Source organism: Astatotilapia calliptera, chromosome 6, assembly GCF_964374335.1.
Source record: "Astatotilapia calliptera chromosome 6, fAstCal68.1, whole genome shotgun sequence".
NCBI lineage: Eukaryota > Metazoa > Chordata > Actinopteri > Cichliformes > Cichlidae > Astatotilapia > Astatotilapia calliptera.
This window is the reverse complement of record NC_137427.1, coordinates 15,197,843-15,220,038: the sequence shown is the minus strand read 5'-3', so window position 1 is coordinate 15,220,038 and position 22,196 is coordinate 15,197,843. Positions and strand designations below refer to the sequence as shown.

General features: G+C 41.9%; 1 protein-coding gene across 3 annotated transcripts in view; it reads left to right on the top strand.

The window, feature by feature from the left end:
• The window catches only part of pkn1a (protein kinase N1a), a 60,817-nt gene that overhangs the window by 29,422 nt on the left and 9,199 nt on the right, over positions 1–22,196 (top strand). For 2 of the 3 annotated variants that reach the window (XM_026170505.2, XM_080302430.1), the window contains exons 2-13: positions 7,784–7,978; positions 11,683–11,788; positions 13,821–13,969; positions 14,628–14,748; positions 18,302–18,447; positions 19,182–19,395; positions 19,498–19,692; positions 20,311–20,420; positions 20,524–20,667; positions 20,902–20,977; positions 21,569–21,704; positions 21,967–22,093. In XM_026170505.2, coding sequence (XP_026026290.2) covers positions 7,784–7,978; positions 11,683–11,788; positions 13,821–13,969; positions 14,628–14,748; positions 18,302–18,447; positions 19,182–19,395; positions 19,498–19,692; positions 20,311–20,420; positions 20,524–20,667; positions 20,902–20,977; positions 21,569–21,704; positions 21,967–22,093 — 1,719 coding nt within the window. Of the gene's footprint in view, positions 1–6,814; positions 6,967–7,783; positions 7,979–11,682; positions 11,789–13,820; positions 13,970–14,627; positions 14,749–18,301; positions 18,448–19,181; positions 19,396–19,497; positions 19,693–20,310; positions 20,421–20,523; positions 20,668–20,901; positions 20,978–21,568; positions 21,705–21,966; positions 22,094–22,196 lie in introns of those variants that run through there. The other variant, XM_026170503.2, reaches the window with a different exon arrangement.

Sequence of the window (22,196 nt, the reverse complement as noted above, 5' to 3'; positions counted from 1 at the left end):
CTGCTCACTCAATATCAGTCTGGTCTTAATAAACCATCAGGCAATATCTGCTTTGCTCCTCAGTAACTACTCTTAGATTTGTGTATCACATTCTGTTACGCCGTGTATGTTTTTAGGAAACCATAGCTAGGCTCAGGACTAACAGAAGTAAATAAATTTGCTGCTAAGAGCAAAATGACTAATTACTAATATTTTTTTCCAAGACTTATCCATACACACATTCATTCTAACTTCACTTGTGGCTCCCATGTGCACAGAGATCCAAATGTAGCTAATGCTAAACAAGTACCACATAAACTAAGAGAAAGACTGAGGCCATTCTTCTTCTTAGACTGTGTATACAATATTTACATGGATGTAGCTTCTTGTTTTTAGCTTTTGATCATCATCATTTTTTACACTTGCACCTTAGCTCTCAGACTATAACTGCATGAGAGGCTAAGTTATGTTCATTCAGAAAGATGAATTGAAACACAGTATTGGTGCATTAACACAGGCATAGACACCTGCTAATGAGAGCACATGAATAGAAGGAGTTTACGCAACAATACTCAATCAATTATTTATCACATTATTGCAATGGAACTGCACATTTTTCAGTCCTAAAGGTTGCCACGTGGGTTTTCCCTTTAACAAAGCTAAGAGTAATAAGTTAACATACATGACTCGTGAAATGCTGCTCTTTTGGCCCTTATAAATAGTCATCATCTGTTGATTAAAATAGTTATGCGTTTCCTTGTTGAGTGTAGAGACTGAACCACTGGTGCTATCTCATACTTATATATATTTTTTATTTCTTTATGAAATGCTTCCTGAAGCGTATCGTTCTTCTTCCTCTTCTCTCTTCTTCCTCCTCTATTATTAGCCCATCTGTCCTTCCTCTATCACGACAGAACAGGCGTCCAGTCATTTTTTTCTTTTTTAAAAATGGCATTCTCACTTCTCATCATGTTTGCCAGGCCACTCTGAAAAGGGTGCGCTATGACCACCAGAGTACACCGATCCCACCCTCTACAATAACATCACGTTGTCAGCCTGAACTGGGCTGAGCTGTGTGGTCATGTTTCACTGGAACCTGACGTGGTGGGGTTTGGTTTTTTTTTTTTTGCTTGTTTTGAGTGTCTGTGTCTGTGCATTCAAAGTGAATATCTGTCCTCCTATTTTTGCCTGGCACCGCCTTTCCCTGACCTCTGTGTGGACACTCTCTCTGAACTGACTGGTCATTATCGCTCACTTGGAAAACTCCAGCCATTGTATCACACTGGAGAAAATATGCGTGTTGGAGAAAATGGGCAAGGCTCTTCCTCATGACAACTTAACACAGCGAAGACTTCTTTGAAGCGTCAAAATTTCCATGTTGCAGGGTTACCATTTGTCCAGAATATTAACAGACACCTAAAGTCTGCATAAGAATAGAATAGAAAGACTCTCAGAGCCATGTCTTTCCTCTGTGTGGACACTATCTCTGAACTGAGTGGTCGTTATCACTCAGTTGGAAAACTCCAGCTATTGTACTCACAGTGGAGTACATGCACACACCAAAAAAAACCCTGCACTCTACCCCGATCCTGCCTTGTCCATCTCCGTCCAGCCCTAGGCTCCTCTGTGCTGCTCACACAGTCTGATTGAATTAACCTCGCTTGGTGCCGTTATCTATTGAATTAGCCCGTCATTGCTTCCCTGGACACTGCAGCTGTATGTTCCTCCCTGGGCTAGTTCACTAACAAGCTGCACGAGGTGAGTCATTCATGTCCCTTAGCTGTCGCCGTCTTTGCACTGCTACACAGGGGTCAGCAGATGGAAAGTGACGTTGTTTTTTGGACTGTATCGGCTTTATTTACGTCAGGTGAGAACAGCGTCAGTTTCACCGTGACCATTATGACTCACTTGGTGCTTCCTCTTTGTGCTGCCTACATATCTGTGTCAGATCGCATTATTCAGACATCTGAATGCTGCTGACATGTCTTTAGCAGATGTTGTGCTGGAAGGTAACAAGTGGCACATCCTGAAGCCTGCTGGTCTGAGGGTTGATTGTTTTAAGACTGAATATTTATTTCTTAAAAATAAGAACCAATTTCAGAGTAAAACCGGTAAAAAGTCATCCATACATTTATTTTCTGTTAGTATTGCAACTCTCTCTCCTCCCTGGTATGGACAAAAGTCAGTCGTTCGCCTCAAAACGGTTCAAAAAAGTTTTTACTGACAACATCACATCACCCCAGCCTAGTCGCTTCTCTCCGTTAACTTCCTTTGCGGAGTCTGGTGCTGCGAAGCAGGTCCAAAACATCTCCTGTGGACGCTACCATCCAAACATCACCTTCTTAAACACACACAGAAATAGAGACCCAAGTGAAATGAAGATAACATAATACCATAAATAAAAATTTTGAATTAAATTTCATATTTCATAGTGCAAATGATCTTAAGATTGCAAAACAATAGGATTTATTGCAGTTTTTGTGACAATATACAGTCCAGAAACTAGTTATTGCTATGAGTCCCTTTAATGTGAAAGAAAAGACAGAAAAAGTATGGCCATAGTTACACAACATTAAAGAATTCAGCGCGTCACAAAAGCATTGAGCTAAGATACAGTCTAATGTAACCTTTGGAGAAACTACAACCAAACCTATAGACCAGATACAGTTTACATCAAAAAGAAGAAATTTGAGCTTTAGAGCTTCTACTTTAACATAATGACAATTGTATTTAAACAGTGTGCCTTAAAACTAAGCGCACAGTGAGAGGAAACTAAAGGTCGCTGCTCTCCTAGTTTTGTGTTACTGAAAATGAGAAGATAGTGGTCGTTCTAATTTCTTAAAATTCTCTTCGTCACTGAACAATCTCTGCTCGGATCAGAAACTTGTTCAAGAAAACCAAAGCAGCCACCAGATGTCTTGCAGTCCAACACTTGTCTCTGCTGCCTTGTTATGTAGCCGCATTTTTAAGGAGGTACACATCAAAAGCAGCGCAGTGAATCAAGCTTTATTTGTAACATGACTCCATTTTATTGGCATCTCTGCCCAAAATTGTGGATAACAGGAGAGTATATGCAAAGTAGGAGAACTTAAACAGCCTCCCTCTGGCTCAGTTACACAATCACTTCACCATCTCACTGATAATCACTTGATAGTGAGGAACAGCACAAACACAGCAATGCACGATTACTCAAACACTTCAGCCTTTTTTTAGCAACAGCAGATCGTCTGCTGGAAATAAAGCAAACGTTTAGTCTGGTTTTTTGTTTGTGTGTTTGTTTTTACAGCTGCAGGTGTGGATTACGTGTATATATGTATACAACGAGGTGGAGACGCAAATGTAGACGTGGAGGATTGTGTCGTGTTAAAGTGACGTCTTGGCATCAATGAGCTTTCTCCTCGTCTTCATCAGTCACTCTGGATTAAGAGGGGTCACAGCCTTAGAATAACAGCCGCCACCCAGAAGGCTCATATTTGCTCATAAAGACAAGAGTCTCTGCTTTAAAAAGTCAACATTTCCTTTCAAAGATGGTCGTTGGTGATATTAAGAGCAGCGCTGCGTGATTAGTGGTAAAGTTATAAATGTCTTTATTTTGGTTTACAGCCTTTAGGAGCCACAGAGACCCTTTTTACTTGCTGTTTTTAATGATATCGCATAGAACTCACAGATGTGACTGCTTTAACTTTTATTGTGCTTGAGGTGTTATGCAGTTATTTTTTAGATTGTATAGATTTATCCAACCACTTCACAAACACTCGGGATTATCATAGTGTGGCCTGCTAGTCTTTATTAGCCCTTGGTAATGTTTCATGTGGTCCTCAGGCATGACAAAGAAGAAAATGACATTGCTGTACATTTTAATAATCCACAGTTCATGTCAAGCAATGAAATGCCAGCACAGAATATCCTAACAGTGTATTTTTCTTCAGTTTTAACTTATTTTTATAAAAAATGAATCATAACAGACTAAAGCTTACTGACAAATGCAGTCAAAGTCCCTCTTTTCCAATTAAAGGAAGCAATTATATTAAATTTAGACAGAGATGAGTCAACTTTATGTGGACACACAGACAAATTGCAAAATCACAGATAATTAGTCCCGTCTGCACTCAGGTTCTCCCAATATGACAAAAAAACCCCCATTTTTACACGCTTCCCTAAATAGAAATCATAGAATCCAGTTAAAACACTTCATCGTTAGTCATCATGAAAGGCCCGTCACTGCTGACCTCATGACTTTGGTTGTTGTGATTGCTATCAGTGACTGCTTACAGAAGGGCACCTAATGAGCTGCATTCATTTTTGCTGTGGCAAAGTGATGTCAGCATGCTAATAGCATACTCTTGCCTTTCTGTATACTTGCATCCTGTTTTTCACTCACTCTGTTATAAGCTAGATGCTAATGATTTATTAAACAGGAAAGATTTTAAGTTTTAAAGAGTAATATGTCCACTTAGTTTGGATTGCTCCAACTAAGAAGTGAAAGGCAGTCCTACTCCTTGGTCTTATGCAGTTTTGATCACAGGTTTAAATATGAATGTCATGATCATTTTGTGCTTTTCTTTGATCTGTTCTTTTTCAGGTGCGGAATGATTGTACAGCATAGATCTTTAATAACTTAACTAAAAAAATAAGTATTGGGTGCACAAGTTTGAATTTATCTTGCATTTTCTCTAATCCACACAGGGTCGAAACTATACATTCAGGCTCAAATACATTCGTGTACCTTCACTTATATTTGGTTAAATGACCCTTAGCAAGTAGTACCAAGACCAATCTCATTTGTTTGTGGCATAATTCTGGCTGAATATTTGACCACTTTTCCAGGCAGAACCAGTAGAATTCATTCAAACTCGTCCGACCTCCAGCCTGTTGGTTTCAACAGCTTTGGGAACGCCGTTCCAGGCGCTTAATGTTAGCCTGCTTTATCCATTCAAAACCAGTTTTGATGTGTTTGGGACCATTGTGGTGTTGGGACACCCAGCTATGTCCAAGTTTCAACTATCTAGATGTTGATTTGAGGTGAAGTTCTTCTCCATTCTTATCCCATTCACTTTGTGTGATGTGCCCCTAGAACCGCTGGCAGCAAAGCGGCCTCTGAGCATGATGCTACCACAACCATGCTTGATGGTTGGGACAGTGCTATTAGGTTTGAAAGTGTCACCTCTATTTCAAATATAGCTCTTGTCATTTTGGCCAAATAGCTCAATTCTTGTTGCATCCTTGACTACAAAACACCCTCTCAGTCCATGGTGATGGAAAACTGATTTCACTGTGCACAGTAACGTTGGTGTTGCAGCAGTTTCCAGTTCATGGCAGGCTTGGGCTTTGGGGGCTCCTAAGTGGTTCCTGAACATCCTTGCAGATCGTGGTTTCTTCCGGATCTTGGCAAAGTGGTGACACCTCTGAATAACTTACATACACTTGTTTGAACTGATGATCTTGGAATCTGCAATTGTTTAGAAAGGGCTCCAAGTTACTTTCTCAACTTGTGTAAATCTACAATTCTCCTTCTTAGATCTTTACTGAGTTTCTTGGACTTACATTTCAAACCTGTGCACCCAATTTTTTTCTTCGTTGTCAATGTCATTAAAGATGTATGCTGTACAATCATTCCACCCTGGAAAAAAGAGCAGTTCAAAGAAATCATTAAAATCCCCAAATTACCATGACATTCATTCCCATGATGAGTGTATATGATCTGAATTATACTGACACACATCCACTGATGAGTAATGGCGTGTTTTGTATACCAAAAATCGTCTGTTTCAAGGTTGTAATTTTCATAATTACATTCTCTTAAATGTGGTTGTAGTGGGTAAGCTATCAGCCAATCATCATGCAGCAGGAAACGAGTCATAGAATAACAGGACTCACAGCACTGTGGCCAAGCCTCAAAACTCAACAACAGCACGGGGGGACGATCAAAACTCGGCATGTTTTTGTTTCTTCTGAGACCACCGGGCTACAAATCACAGCTATTTGTCAGATAATCCTGTATCTCAAAACTGATATTGTACAACATGACACAGACTACTCACTCTTTGTCTTATAGTTTAAAGGATCATCAAGGTTTTTCCTGCCCTTTGGAAGTTTTTGCCAATAACCAAAGGAAAATCCCTTCCTCCTTCCTAATGCGGTCATAAAATCATTTACTAACTGGTTCTATTTATTAGAGTTTCAGCGTAATAGACATTTTGCTTGTCATGTGGTCAGACCTACAGGAAAATGCATCAATTTCTTCTAAATAAGGCTGATTATGAGTCAGCCATAGTTCTAATAATGTTGGAGTCCACCCACTGTAGCTTCTATAGCGATGTTATCATATTTTAAGAAGGCTTTCTATAAGCGATGGGGAATCACCACTGGGGTTTGTAGATGTCGAGCCCAAAGGAAATGGGAGGTCAAGCAGGCAGCAGTAATGCGTCCAAACCTTACTCTCTGGCTCTGATCCCATACTTAGAAAACGCATCCTTCCCCCTGTTTCCGCCCTTAAGATCATATCAACCATCAAATTAAGAGTGTTTAAAAAAAAACATAGCTGTCACAAATTCACTTCTAGCCAGATCAGATTAAGCAGTGAACTTAATGGCTTTGTGTCACAGATACAATAATAATTGACTAAAGCTTTAACAGGGAGAATGCATTCTTTATGTGCTGAGCCGCGACCCTCTTCTGTGTCTCACTCGCCACTGACAGCAGCAAAATCGCAGAGGAAACAGGAAAGGCCTGAGCAGCTTGGTGTTGGGACGGATATCCTCTTTTGGAGGCGTTCCCCCTCCTCCCTCACTTAACTCTCCTTCTCTTTATCTCTTTTTATCGTTTTTCTCCCCTTAGCCCTTGTCGCACTCTGTGTGGCATTAACAGTTTGGCGGAGCTCAGAAGCGTGCCGCAAGGTTTTTGCTCCTCTGTAGATTATTTGGGACGTCAAAATCCGAGGGAATTATGTGTTGGCATGGTGACGAGGAGGATGAGGACAGCTCTGAGGTGAAGTGTTGGCTTGTTTGTTTGATTTGTGAGTTCCTGTAATAGTGGCTGAGTGACTGTGATTTCGAGTAACCCGGAGTCTTTCTCTGCTGCCGGGTTCCTGATGACTTATTTTATAGTAAGCTGTAGCTCTGCTCGAGACCAGACAATATGTAAATAGCCTCCTAGTACAGAAGAAAAAGTTGTGGTGTGAGTGGAGTCCCTTCACGTTGTAGTACCTATATGTTGTTGTGCTGTTGTTTTTCATGTACTTTCAGACAATCGTTGGATTTCTCGCACAGAAGAGAGGGACTGGCTCGTGAGAAAGCTCTGAATGAATACAATGGCCAGTCTGGGTCATGGGACAGATCTGTAATTCACTTTGATCCTTGTGTGTAGTCTGAGTTTCATTTGGCAGACAAATTTCCTGAAAATAGCATCTCTAATGGTATTCCTGAACATCAGTAGTTTCAAAGCGCTGCTTGTAAACAGGTTAAACGTTGCAGAGTTTGTTTGAAAGTATTGTAAACAGCAACTGAAGAAGACTTTTGCCATTCCTCGACGCTCCTCCTGCATCTTTTTCCCATCCTCCTGCTTCCTTTTGTAGCTTTCTTGTTTGCCCTTTTCCTCTCTACCCCCACCAATCCCTCACGCCAATCACTATCATGTCTTGCTCTCTTTCCCCCCATTACTGCCTTATCTTGCTCACCATCTCTTCCTCTTCTGTCTTTCCCACTCTCAACACCCCATCTAACCAGGCTAAGGCAGAGTGATTTGATTGTTGATTTCGTCTAATCATCTCCTCGTTTTTTCCCGCTCCGTCTCTCCTCTTGTCCAGAGTGACCCAGGCGGGCTGTCGGTTCTGGAGCAGCTTGGTCTGGACCAAAACTCGGACTTCTCGGACTCCAGTGTTCAGCAGCTTCTGGATGAGCAGCGGGAAAGGATCCGTAGGGAAATTCGCAAGGAGCTAAAGATCAAGGAGGGAGCCGAGAACTTGCGCAGGGCGACGACTGACAAGAGGAATGCACAGCAGGTAGGGTTTTATTTAAATCCAAAAAGCTCCAGGTATCATGCTTATTAATGGGAACTGATGAAATAAATGACATTAAAGACTTTGCAGTGATTTTTTTTTTGTTAATAAGACAGGCAAAACCTCTATAGCTTGGCAAGGTAGGAAAAAATAAGGTTATCAGAGCAGCCCTATTTAGTTACTCAGTTTTACCACAGTAATAACAGGAAACTGGTTCAATTACAGTGTTTTGGAAATGAGGCCGGTGAATCAGGAGTACATGAGTTTACCGGAGCTGAACAGATTTGTTAGCATGCTAAGTTGCTATGCTGTTTGTTTGTTTTCAGTAGACTGGGACTTTCCAAAGTGTGGAGATTTCTGGGCACCTATCTCCACACTGTGAAGTGTCCTCAATCCTTCACACAGGCACATATGCTGTTTTTACATATGCAAAGCACTGAACACTGGTGTTACTGCATTGTAGACAGCACACTCGCCTAAACAGCCTGAACATTTCCAGTGAAAACACATTTGAAGTGGACTATCTCCTGCTGTGTGCTCATGCTCATGACACATGTAAACAGGAATTTCTAAACAACTGCAGAAAACAGGTCACTTCCCAGAGTGTCAGACTTTGCCTGCGGCACGACTCACTGCCCACTTTATCAGTTATACTTGTTCAACTGCTTTTTAATGCAAATATATAATCAGCATATCACGTGGCAGCAACTTAATTCATGTAGCCATGTAGACGTGATCACGATGACTTGCTAAAGTTCAAACTGAGCAAGGAGTGGAAAAATGGTGATTTTTGAACGTGGCTGGTCTGAGTAAGAAAAAGTACAGAAAATGCTGTCTACTGGGATTTTCCCACACAATCACAGAAAAAAAGAGAAAATATCACTATAGCATTTCTCTGGGTGAAAATGTCCTGTTTAGGGGAATGACTACACTCCTTTGAGCTGACAGGAAGGCAACAGGAACTTAAATAAACACTCATTACAACCATGGTATGCAGAAGAGCATCATGGAACATAAAATAAGTCAAACCTTGATGCACATGGCATATTGCAGTAGAAGACCACTCCTGTCAGCTAAGAACATATATAAAGTTGCAAAACTGGACAGTAGATAATTGGAAAAATGTTGCTGGGTTTCATGAGTCTTGATTTCAGCTGCATTATTTGGATGGTGGGGTCAAAATGTGGCGTAAACAACATGAAAGCAGAGGTGGTGACGTAATGGTGTGGGGATATTTTGTTGACCCTCCTGAGCACATAAATGCCAAAGCCAGAATATTGATCCTGACCATGTCCATCATTTTATGTCAACATTGTATGCATCTCTTACTGGGTGCTTCCTGCAGGATAATACGCCATGTCACAAAGCTCAAATTGGTGTCTTGAACTTGACAATGAGTTCCGTCCATCCATTTATTCAGCTTCTACTTATTCACTTTAGGGTGGTGGGTGAGTTGCAGCCTATCCCAGCTTATACCCACATAGCAAAATTGGTATGGCCCGGATGTGGCCCACACAATGTGGCTACACATGGCCCACATACCGCAAAGAATGACGGCCATTTGGTGGCCCAGATCAGGTTTGCCAGAGGTGGCCCACACATGGGCCAGCACAAGGCCAGTTGCAGACACACTGGTGGTCCTGTGCTGGCCCATGTGTGGATTACCTCTGGAAAACCTGATCGGGGCCACCAAAGGGCCGCCATTCTTTGCGGTATGTGGGCCAGGTGTAAGTTGTGTGCAGCCACGGGCCAGTTGCAGACACACTGCTGGCCCAGAACAGTTTCAGCTCTGGCCCCAGATGTCAGCCTAATGTCCACTTTAATCAAGCCATGTAATAACAACATGTGCCGGAACATAAAAGTGCAAAAGTCACATGACGAAAACTCCGCTCAGACGGTGAATGGACTGATTCGTATATAGCGGTTTTCTACTCTCCCAGGTTACTCAAAGTGCTCTATACAACATGCTACATTCACCCAATCCCACACTTTCTCTACACTGAGTGCTTCCTAACTACATTCATACACATTCACCCTCCTGACATGCAGACCTAGGGATCGAACCACTAAACTTTCAGTACTTTCAGATCAGTAGGAGACCTGCTCTACCTCCTGAGCTACAGCCACCCGGTGGTAAACATGAGTAAACCCTCACTAGGTTTTGGATAAAGTGTACACTCACAAACCTGTGAAACCTGTATTTGGAAAGTTGGCTACCATAGCAGTATAGTATTGCAACATGGCATTTTAGGTCTTCGAACTAAAATGGGAAAATAAATAGTGCCTCATTGCCAGACCTGGCCCACATCATGGTTACTCCCTGCCATGATACCAGTCAGTCAGAAGTGCCAGCTTGATGCCAGATCCAGGCCAGACCTGTTTTCTATGAGCCTGGGCCACATAAACCAATCAACCACAATCGGGCAAGATGTAGCATGCCATACATACACAGTGCCACCTACGCCAGGCCTGGCCCATATCTGGATGACATACCACTTACCATGCCAGAAGTCAGCCATCAGTGCTGGCTTGACACCAGATCCGGGCCAGACCTGTCTACTATGTGGGTACAGGGATCAAATAAACCACAGACAGGTCACTCTACTCACATGGCGTACCTTTACTACTTGTGGATTTGTTTTCAGGAGATTTTTTTTCAAGGAGCGTGAATGACTACTTTGTCATTTACTTTGTAACCTGCATTTTTCCTCTGATGCAAAATCTGTCACAACGGCACCTTTTTGAAACGTACATCAGCTACTTTAATATTAAAAAGGATTGCCTAGACACTGCTGCTCACAGAGTATGCATCAAACCGTTGTGCTATCATTATACTGGAGCAGTTTTATAGATGGAAGATTCTTAAAGTTTCAGGCTGTGTTTGTGTAAAGCCATAAAAAAGTCATGACTATTCAAAGGGAAAGAACTGTAGCTCACTCTCATGCAATTACACCTGTTTTATTACTGAGCGAGCACAGAAATATGTCACCTTCAGGTTAATAGTTTTCACTTGTCAGCAAATTACCCAGCAGCATTAATGGAGAACTATTTATGGCTTTTCTTTTGTTTCCTGCAGAGCCTGTGGGTGTAATGGCATTGTGTGTGAACTAACTACTTAAAAAAACAAAGATTAATGCAGAAGGTCAACATAACAAAATAATAAATTCTTTGATGACTTTCAGGCTCAGATGTTGTTTCAAGAAAATTACTGAGAGCTTAAGTGGATCGATTCTCTTTACAGCAGCTTTGGCTCACTTAGAAATTAAAATAATCTTTATTTATCCCATCCTGGGCCTTGGATTAGCACCTTACTTCATTCTCTGTCTGAAACAAGCCATTAAGTCCACTTTCACTTCACTGAGTGCCCTTTGTAAACAAGTTTTGAGTGTTCTGCCTGAGATGACCATATTAGGGATATCCCCTCTTTTTGATGTCATACACAGCCAAGAGTATAAAAAAACAGTCTGAATCACAGTGTTTAGAGCACTGCGCAGCATGTTTATTATAGGGAAAATAAAGGAAAGCTTAATTTAATGTCTTTGAATTGGTTCAAAGATTGACATCTTCTCTTGCTTGTCATTGTGTTCTTGCATGTCTTGTTAGTGGTCCACACGTTGTCCGGCATGTTATTCACTGGTGGGCGTGTACACTGACGATTTTATGTAGATAATATGGTTTCCATAACAGCAATGGTTTTATGTCTTCAGGTGGACAGTCAGCTGCGCTCTTCAAACCGCAAGTTGGAGAACCTGCATGCTCAGCTGCAGGAACTGGACGCTCATATTGTGGTGAAGGGAGGAGAAGAGAATCGAGGTGTGTATGCTAGAAACTGTCGCTCCGTTATCTTTAGTCATTAATCTTCAGTAATTAATTCAGTGCATAAGCTGGTGTAATGACCAGCATACTAAGTACAAGTGTGTTTGTGGCAGAGATACTACATGTTTGGACTGTAGTGACTTGTTAATCAAAACGTTCATCCACCCTAACACACAGCCTGCTTTATCAGCCTTTTTGGCTCTGATAGGGAACATCGTTTAGAGAACAGACAACAAGTTTTATTTAATGAGAATTGACAGCAGCAATTGAAAACATATACTCATTAACTTTACTTTTCATATCCAAAAGCTGTGTCAGTCTTGTGCAGCTAGGACCACAATAGTAGATTTTTAATCATGCAATCAAGGTGTGGTTTAAATGCAAACTTTCAGCTTTAATTCAAGCGTTAAATCTTTGAGGAATTACAGCCATTTTTATACACCGTTTCAGAGGACCAAAAGTAATTAACTAACAAGTTCATTGGAAATCTCAGAATGAGGCCCAGAAAGAGGTATTTGCAAGTAAGGGAAGCAATCGTTAGACTGAAGAAACAAAATAAACCAATCAGAGACAGCAAAAACTTTGGAAGTGACCATATCTGCAGTGTCATTCATTCTTACATAGAAAGAATGTACTGGTCAGCTCAGGAACACCAAAAATGGCCTGGAAGACCACAGAAGACAGTTTAAGTGGGTGATGACAGAATTATTTCCATGGTTTTAAAAAAACACAAACAAACTAACCAAGTCAAGAGCACTTGACTTGGTACATGCTACAAAACTGATCAAGCAATCTCAGCCAAACAGCGCTTGCTTTTCAGTTATTAATCAAATCAAGTGATTTGATTTGAAATACAAAACTGACTGCAGACAGACCCACAGACAAGCAGCAACTGAGGGTGGCTGCAATAAATGCTGTGTGTGCATCTCAAGAGAGCAAACACAGCATTTCATGATGTGGATTATAGACAGTCATAAACTGCAAAGGATTTTTTTAAATCCTTATATTTAAAATGTTAGTTTGTCCAATTTCCTTTGAGCCTCTTGGAATAGAAGTCTGTGTATTTAAAGTGCTGTAATTCCTAAACAGTTCATGCTAAATGTGTCTTAAACCCCTAAATTAAAGCTCAGCGTACACTTCAATCACATCCTGATTGCTTGATGTAAAATGTGGTGGAGCACAGACTCAAAACATAATGATCTAACTTTGTATAACATGAACAAGGGAAGCCATTTTTAGTATGAGCTCAGTCCTCAGCATCTGCAGTCATGTAGTATTTCTTTTCCTCCTACTTTACAACTTATTAGAAAATTTGCTTTTGCTTATTCAAGATTCTTTATTTGTCACGTGTTTGGTTATACAGGTATAACACGCAGTGAAATGTGACCTGATACGCTCCTCGACTGTGCAAAGAAAAAAAGAGACAGACAGAACTTTATATATACAGTGAATGAGTATTCAACACACGAATGGCCTGATAAAAACTCCCCTTGAGCCTCTCTGTTCTTGTTCGGATGGTGCAGAACCTTCTGCCTGATTTCAGAAGCTGGAACAGTTCGTTGCTGGGATGGGACGGGTCCTTCAAAATCTCAGTTGCTCTAGTCCAGCATCTCCTGACGTAAATGTCCTGTAGGGAAGGGAGAGCAGTCCTGCAGCAGCGTTCTGCCACGCGGATCACTCTCTGAATAGCTTTTTTATCCTCGACACAGCTGTTTCCATACCAGGATGTGATGTTCTGTGTGAGGATGCTCTCCACAGCGCCTGCATAGAAATTTTTATGTTATTATTTATATTATATCATCTTGCTAGACATTGTTTGCTACAGCTTGTTTCTTCCCTTATGGCTGTGGTTGATCTCTGATCTTAAGTCACTGGATCAGTTTCCTGTACTCTCCACACAGAAATACAGTGCAATGTTATTGGAGTACTCTTGTAATTCCCTAAAGGGTATTTTCACTTTAGAGCACACCATGTGAACCCTCATCTTGTTCCTTATTTTATACTTTCCAACCTTTACTTGTTGCCACAGATGAGTGTCCTCAGTCTCCGGGGGCTGAGAGTCGTACGTCAGCCCACAAGGAACGCATCGCAGCCCTGGAGAGACAGCTCAACATTGAGCTCAAAGTCAAACAGGGAGTTGAAAATATGATCCCTGTTTACTCCAATGGATCCACCAAGGTACGGAACAGCCTACACACACACATGCACACACACACACACACACACACACATGCACACACTGTCAAGCACAGCTGAACAGGAGAAAGTGTACAGCACTGACTGCAAGGGTTAAAATGTCCAAGACAAAGATTCCCCCCTCCCAAGTGGCAGACTGTGTGCACACTTTCATGTTAGTAACCTTGCCATCTGCTGACTCATAAATACCTGATTACCTTTATTACTATAAACATTGCCTTTGTTTCGTTGTCTTTTAGCCTTTCTGTTCCATCTCCACTTGTCTTACTGCTGCAGGGATATGGCACCCTGTTGATTCGTCAGTAGAATTAGTTATTTATTTGCTTTTGTTTTTGTAAAGTGACAAACATCATTCCTTTAACCTTGTATTTTATATATATGGTGAGATCTTATAATCTCATAATCAGGATCTTATAATATTTTTTTATATTTTGTCTCATATACATCCTAGTTTCTTTTTTTTAAAGATTTTATATCTTTAGCTTTAGATTTATTGATTTATAATGTTTAATCTGATGGCAAGTAAATGCAGGAAAACCTTGTTGTGATGTTCACTAACTGGTGCATAGTCTTAATGACAGTTATAATTGTCTACTTTTTCTGTCTTGTGATGTGGCTTGCTTACTGTTTGGTTCCCCAGGATAAGAAGATGCTGCAGACGGCGCAGCAGATGCTTCAGGACAGTAAGACCAAGATCGACATCATCCGCATGCAAATTCGAAAAGCTGTTCAGGCCACGGAGCATAATGACGACACACAGGGTGAGTTTAAAGGGATATAGACACATTTAACCACATTGATTGCTCTTCTTTTGTAGTACCTGTGCTTTTTGACCATGGTCTTTTCATTTCCCGAGGTACATTTTAGTGCATTTTTTATATGTCTATAAAGTAGAGAGCCATCAGAGGTTACAATTACACAGTCAGGACCATAAAGCATCAGTGCACCCATTGCTGATCCAAATCACAGTAAATTGGTCTGTTGGCAGTAAATCAGTGTGGATACAGAAATTAAATCCAACCTGCTCTATTGCATATAAAGCCAGAAAGAGTGTTAAGTTGGCCCATACTTACATAATGTGTGAACTAAACGATCGCATATTAAATCTTGTGGTCAGCTGGCAGTGACAAGGTGCTTTTAGTCAGGTGTGTTCAATCTCACTATCCCTTTGTGGCATTTGCAGTCTCTTTCTTCTTCTTCTCTGCGTGTAATACGTTTTGTCCTGAGCAGCAGCTCCAGACAGCAGACATGAGAGAGCATAAACAGATCAATGAAGAGCCGACTCTGTTTTCATCTCTCTGCCTGGGAGAAGAAGATGAAGAGGATAGTTGGAGTTGACGCGCTGAAAGCTGTGCGTGCGTGTGTGTGTCTGTTTATATCGGTGTGGTGGCCAACTAAGGGACAGAAAAGCCTGTGAAATAGCCCACCTGGTATATTAGCACAATCAATTCGATTCACACAAAGATGCACACAAAAAAGCCTACAAAAAATGTGGTGGGCAGATTAAAAGTCTCTTTATTTTCATGTTAACGAAACACATCAGGTGTGCAGCAGTTGCATGGATATAAACACACATACCGAAGTGCAGTTGTAGATACAGTCAAACAAACATTTATTTTTTTTAACTGTGTGCTTTCTCCCTTTACTGTTGGACATTCATATTATGTGTTGTGGCAGGGCGATCAATGCCAGGGCAGGTGAACATGCCGCTATAGGGCACTAAGTGCTGTGGACCATTAAGACCCCTCTGCTGGGAAAACAGGCCGACTGATGCCGGTCACGGGAGGTGAATAGTCTGGTAAAATGTACCAGGAGAGCAGAGGGAGAGCGATGGGAGGGGGTGGAAGTAAAAAACAGATTTAAAGACGGTATATTCCCTTTGGGGCTATCTATTCCTTTCTGCTCTTGTCAGACGAGCGCCGATGGCTGTTAAAAGACAGGGTGTCTTCTAAGGGAATGAAGATGATGTCCATTTGGAAGGATTATTTAAGGGCCTTTTAAGGGCATACTTTATCCATCTGTGTCCTCCATGTGGAAAACCTAAAGGGTTTTTAATGATCTGGAGTTCTTTCCACTGCTCCGACGATTAAGAGGATGAAAAGCAATGCAGCCAAGCCACAGCTTTGGCAGCATAAAAGTATCAACATATACGAACATCGTTTACAAATACGTACACTCATAGTCCACTTCATTAGGTACATCCGTTTAGCTCATCTAATGAGCCAGTAACATGGCAGCAGATTAATGCATTTAGACATCAAGTTGTGGTCAAAATGAGCTGCTGAAGCTCAAACTGAGCATCTGAATGGGAGAAGAAAGCTGGGGTTTACAGAGAATGTTCTGAAAAGCATAAGTTCTCTGGGTGAAAATGTCTTGTTTAGAGGAATATTCAGATTGCTTTGAGCTAGTAGTAAAATAACAGAAACAACCAAGGTATGCAGAAGAGCATTTCTGAATGCTAACCTTGAACCCAGATGGGCTACAGCAGCAGAAGCCTACACTGGGTGCCACTCCCGTCAGCTAAGAACAGGAAACTGAGGCTACAGTTCAGGCTACTCACTAAAACTGGACAGTAGCACATGAGAAATCATTGCTTGGTCTCATGATTCAATTTTTGCTGTACATTTACTTGGTAGGGTCAGAATTTGATGTAAGCAACATGAAAGCATGGATCCATCTTGCCTTGAATCATTGGTTAAGGCTGCTGATGGTGGTGTAATGGTTTGGGGAAGCAGTAGGTGAGTGTATGTGTGTTGGCTGACAAAATAGCATTTAAATATCAGTGGCTGAAATCTGTTGTCATATCAGTTTTACACCAGTTAAATCTTTCTAAAATGTTAGTTTCTTGTCTTCACTGGAATAAAAGGAGGAATAATTAACAACAAAGCAGGCAAAATGTGAAAAAACAGTACACTGTCTCCATTGGCTGTGATCGTAAAGTGTTATTGTAAACATCTGTGTTGGTATTGACCCAGAATCCAACAGTCTGTGCATCTCTAATTGGATTTTCATGCTCTGATACAGAGCACAAAGGGGTGTGTTATACTAGCAGCAGCTAATGGTTCTCCAGCAGAGTTTAAAATGATGCTGCACAGCCAGATTTGGCTTTTTCTTAAACTACAATTTCAGCTTGAGCTAATGTTCGTGTTTATCAGACTAAATTGATCAACCACCACACACCCCTCCCTTTCTTTGTATTTCTTCTCTATTTGATTGTCTCTAACAGCAACCACGGCTGTATATTCTCTGGCTCTGATTCTGTCTCTCTTCTTTAAACCACACACACACACACACACACACACACCATATCACAGGGCTGTGTGTATGGTGTACACAGACAGTCTCCAGGCACCACACCCGGTGGAGGGGTCATCTAGCAGAGGTCTGTGCTCCAGGCAGAACACCTTATTAGGAGATAAAAGCACCCACTTCGTTCTCCACCCCTACCTCCCTCCTGTCCTTGCTTTCTCTTCTGTCTCCTGCAGTTATTTGAGCAGCTCAGAATTGTAAAAACCATCCATCCTGGTCTTCTGTCCTTCTTCTAAACCAATCTGGTGTTTGAAAGTCAAATGCATCATCTTTGAATGCCATTTGTCCAATTGTCCTTTTCCTTATCACGCTCGCACACCTCCTTCCGGCTCTTCCCATATCTGAGTGCTCTCAGTTTGTTGCCCATCATTTGAAGGCTGTATTGGTGCCATTAAGCTAAGCACTTTGCTCTAATTTGTGCTGTAGGGTGCTGCTCTTATGCTGATTCTCATATCTGGTCTTTTAAGTGAGGGAGCTTGAGCATGTTTTTAGATTTTGAGTTGAAAGCACTGCATCTCATTATAAGACTTTCTGTTTCCCACTAATGTACATTTATGAGGTACTATATTTCTGAGAAAAGGAGAGATGAAGCTACAAATTTAGAGCAGTGTTTTTGCTTTAGTCTTGCTAGCTGTTTTAAAAATGTAAATAGGTGAGAGACTTATTTTGTTTGGTTGCTCTGTTTGCTTTTAGAGCAGGGATATGGGGCTATTTGGAAGGAGAGGCTGGAATTATGCTAAGCACTGCTTGCTGGGGAACAGTCAGAGGCTGCTTACCTCCCTCTAGGCCTCGCTAATGTTTTCTTTGTTCGCCTCTTGTGTAATGCATGACAGGCATTAAGGCATTAACCTAACTTAGTATGCCCAGGGGAGTTCCCTGTAACACGCCATTGGCAAAACAGGAAAGCCTTAACGTAGCTGCCACGCGCGCAGCACAGAGACTGCGTAGGAGATTGCCATCGTGTCGGCTGTGCAGTAATGTTGTTTGCCCCTTTCCTTCACGCAGGTAACCAAGACGTGTGCGGGATGGAGCTGCGTATCGAAGAGCTGAGACATCACTACAGGGTGGAGCATGCTGTTGCTGAGGGGGCCAAAAACGTCCTCAGGCTCCTGGGGGCCAGCAAAGTTCAGGACAAGAAAGCTCTGTCTGAGGTTAGAGCGGATCCTGCTGATGTTTCGCTTTCACACACTTCAAAGCGCACACAGACACGTGTGAGACGGCAGCTGTACCGATGACATCATGCTGACACGCACCTGTAGATCTTCTTCAGATCTGCTCCTTTTGTTTTCCGCTATCTCTTACTTCTGAGACTTCAGCTATCTTTGGCTTTGCCTTAGATCCTTCACAAAAATTTGATCTCTTATCAACTGTTTTTTTTTTTTTTTTTGTTTGTTCACCAACATTATGGCATCTTGAGTTGTCTGGGTCTGATATGGTTTCTCGTTATACGTCGAGGAAACTCAGAGCAGGAGTGTCCCGTGATGTCAGATCCCTCGCAGAACAGTTTCAGCTGCTGAACTCTGCAATCTGTTCATAAAAATATTTGAGAGAGAGCCTCACAACAGCAGCTGCCGCGTAACGTGCTGCATTTTACCCCCACAGTGACAATGAACCACTTGTTTTCTCACCACATGCCGTGAGAGTTCTGCCGTTTGAATCCTCACTCGCACGCCTTTACTTACTCTATAAATGAACATAAAAACTCGCTCAAGCCTAACATTGTCTTTCTGCATGCACTTAAAAGCAGCAGGTCACAAAAAATGTGATTAAATTAAGGTGTGCTACTGTGATATGTGTGCACTGAGAAGTAGCATAGGACTTCTTGTTTTTTTATGTCTGTCTGAGAGTTTAAAAGGTAGATATCGTCTGTTTCGATGCTCTGCAGGCACAGTCTCGTCTGAGCGAGGCTTCCCAGCGTTTGGACCTGCTGAGAGATTCTCTTGACCAGCGCCTGGCAGAGCTGCCAGAGGACCATCCAAAGGCCAGCATCATCAAAGAGGAGCTGGTCTTGGCCTCCTCACCTGCCTTCAGCTCCCGCCACGGCGCCCCCTACCTTCAAAACCAGTATACTACCCTCAGCAAGCCATCGCCTCTCACTGGTATGTCATACAGGCTCAGGAGAATCCTACAATATGAAGAAGAAGGTACAGAAGCGAGGAATGCATTCAGGTTGTGCCTACATTGTTTTCCTCTGTCTTCAGGTACATTACAAGTGCAGCTGCTGGGCTGTGTTGGGTTACTAGAGGTGGTCCCAGGGCGCAATAAAGGGACACCTCTCATGCTGCCCTGCTACAGCCCCGGAGACACGCGGTCCTTCATGAGGGGCAGCAAGGGGCTCTACGGACGCAGTGGCTCCGTCAGCGGGAAGACGCCAAGCAAGACAGAGGAGCTCTCCTGTGAGTGACTGTATGAGTGTGCACGTGGTGCATTTAAGGTTTTCATTTCAGCTTTTTATGTCTTCTTTGTTGGCTGTATTGGCTTTTTTTCCCCTCAACTTTGTCGTGGGTCCCTTTAGGCTCATCAGGTTAGATATTATTTGTCAGGTCGTGACAGATGCTTTAACCTCCTAAGACTTGAACTCCTCCACAACATGCATTTTAATTTCTCTTTGATATTTGGGCATATTGGGACCCGATGAAAGTAAAAACAAAGAATTACCAGATTTTTTTTTTTACCTTATTTTTGTTTTTAAGAAAAATGAGAGCCACATATGAGGATATTTGTTTAAAATTTTGATAGAACAGTTGCAGTAAAATGTCCTCGTAAGTGGATATTAGGCCCATGTAGAGCAAAATTGAGTATTTTGGTCTAAATAACCCAAAATATGATGTCCACATATGTGGACGCCAGGTCCTAGGAGGTTAAAGGCAGTTTGCAAACAGCTTTTTATAAGGTCTTAGTCCTTTTTTCCATATCTCAAAGGAACCTATTGGTCGGCGTTAATTTTTTTTTATTATTTTGTGCATTTTTGGATTCATTAATGAAGGAAATCATTGGTTTGCGTGTGTGTTTAGCTGAGGTGAGTGCGGTGCTGAAGCTGGATAACACAGTGGTGGGTCAGACTGCTTGGAAGACTGTGGGAGAGCAGGCCTGGGACCAGACGTTCACTGTGGAGCTTGAAAGGGTCAGTATACAATCTCCTTCCCACAAACTTGCACGCAGACACCAAAGAGTTTATTTAAGGCAGCTTTTCTCTCTGTTGATACCGCTGGGTGCCTGCGCTTCAGTCGAGGGAGATGGAGATCGCAGTTTACTGGAAGGACTACCGCTCGCTGTGCGCTCTTAAGTACCTGAAGCTGGAGGAGTTCCTGGACAACCAGAAGCACAGAGTTCAGCTGGAGCTGGAGCCTCAGGGCCTGCTGCTGGCTGAGGTACACACATACCACACACCTGCAAAAAAGAAACAGCGAAATGAATGGCGAATCACTCGTACTCAAACACACACTCAGATGTGCGCGCCCACCCGTGAGCTGCCACATGCACCTGTGCTGGAAAGCGTTGCTTTGATACGTCACACTTGAAAGGCTGTTTCTGAGCGTAAAAATAAAATATGGGTGGGTTTTTTTGGTCGTTTCTTTTCATGTTTTGTTTTGTGTGTTTTCCAGGTGACCTTCTTTAACCCGGTTATTGAGAGAGTCCCGCGCCTGCGGAGGCAGAAGAAAGTCTTTTCTAAGCAACAAGGTGGGGAGCAGACAGAGCAGCGAAGAAACATTACACATTTTCTATTTCTCTTCCATTTTCTACTCAGCAGCCTGAGGGCAGTTTTATATGGAGAAACAGTAAAACTTTAAAAGTTTTATCATGACAGGAAGATGGACACTACCTGCAGTAAAACATACAACTGCTTATGCCATCAGTTCCCTGCTTTTTTTATTTAGACCACAGCACCCTCTAGTGGTGACTATTATTTTTTTTACCTTCATTTCTATAGGAAAGCAAACAGAATATAAAAACTTGAGCTAAACTCTGTAAAGGTCTGGCGTTTTTTTGTCTTATAAAAACATAAACGTGTCTTATAAAAAATATTTTTTTATGATCTTGTAATTGTTAATCTGCCAGTATGTGAAAACTCTTAAATTAACATTATGTTTTTAATGCTGAAATATTATTTCTGTTTTCATCTATGAAATTTCCATTTTTAATTTTAACATTTTTTATTAAGATGCTAAATATCAGCATTCCTGAACAGAAACAAAATAGTTTTAGTGGCTGAATGTTATGTTTGATTAATTTCTGACTCTGACTAGATGTGTGTGTTTGTGCATTTTTCAGGCAAGGCGTTCCTCCGGGCTCGTCAGATGAACGTGGATATCGGAACGTGGGTGAGGCTGCTTCGAAACGCCATCCCCACCGTCAACAACTCAGGAACCTACAGTCCCAACGCACAAAGCCTGACACTCAACTCTGGGTGAGACGCATTGAGATATGTACACGCAGGTGCACACGCTTCGGTCTTTCATCGGGAGTGACGTTTGATAACCGTCAGTCAGACTTTGCTATCAAACGTAGCAGCTTTCCTTGAACCTTTTTTCCTTTTGTTTCCAGACAAAGAATAAAGCAAACGATGCCTTCCCAGCCCCGTGTCTAACTACCCTTCTGTGTTGTTCTGTCTGTTTGTCTGTGTTACACGTTGGTCTATTTGTGTGTGTGTGTATTTGTTGGTCTTTCAGGGAGATCTCAGTGGAAAAGTTGAGTCTGGACAGCGACTCTCCAATAAGAGGCGATTACAAGAGAGACATGGACATTAACACTCCAGTGAGACCGATGGAGCGAGAGGAAACCCGGGAGTTAGGGGAGGTGTGTGATGAGGGACGGGGCTTTCCTAACTAAAAAAGAAACTAAAAGTTCGAATTGGCAGGGAAAGAAAGGCGTAACAGCATCAAATACAAGTAGTGTTAAG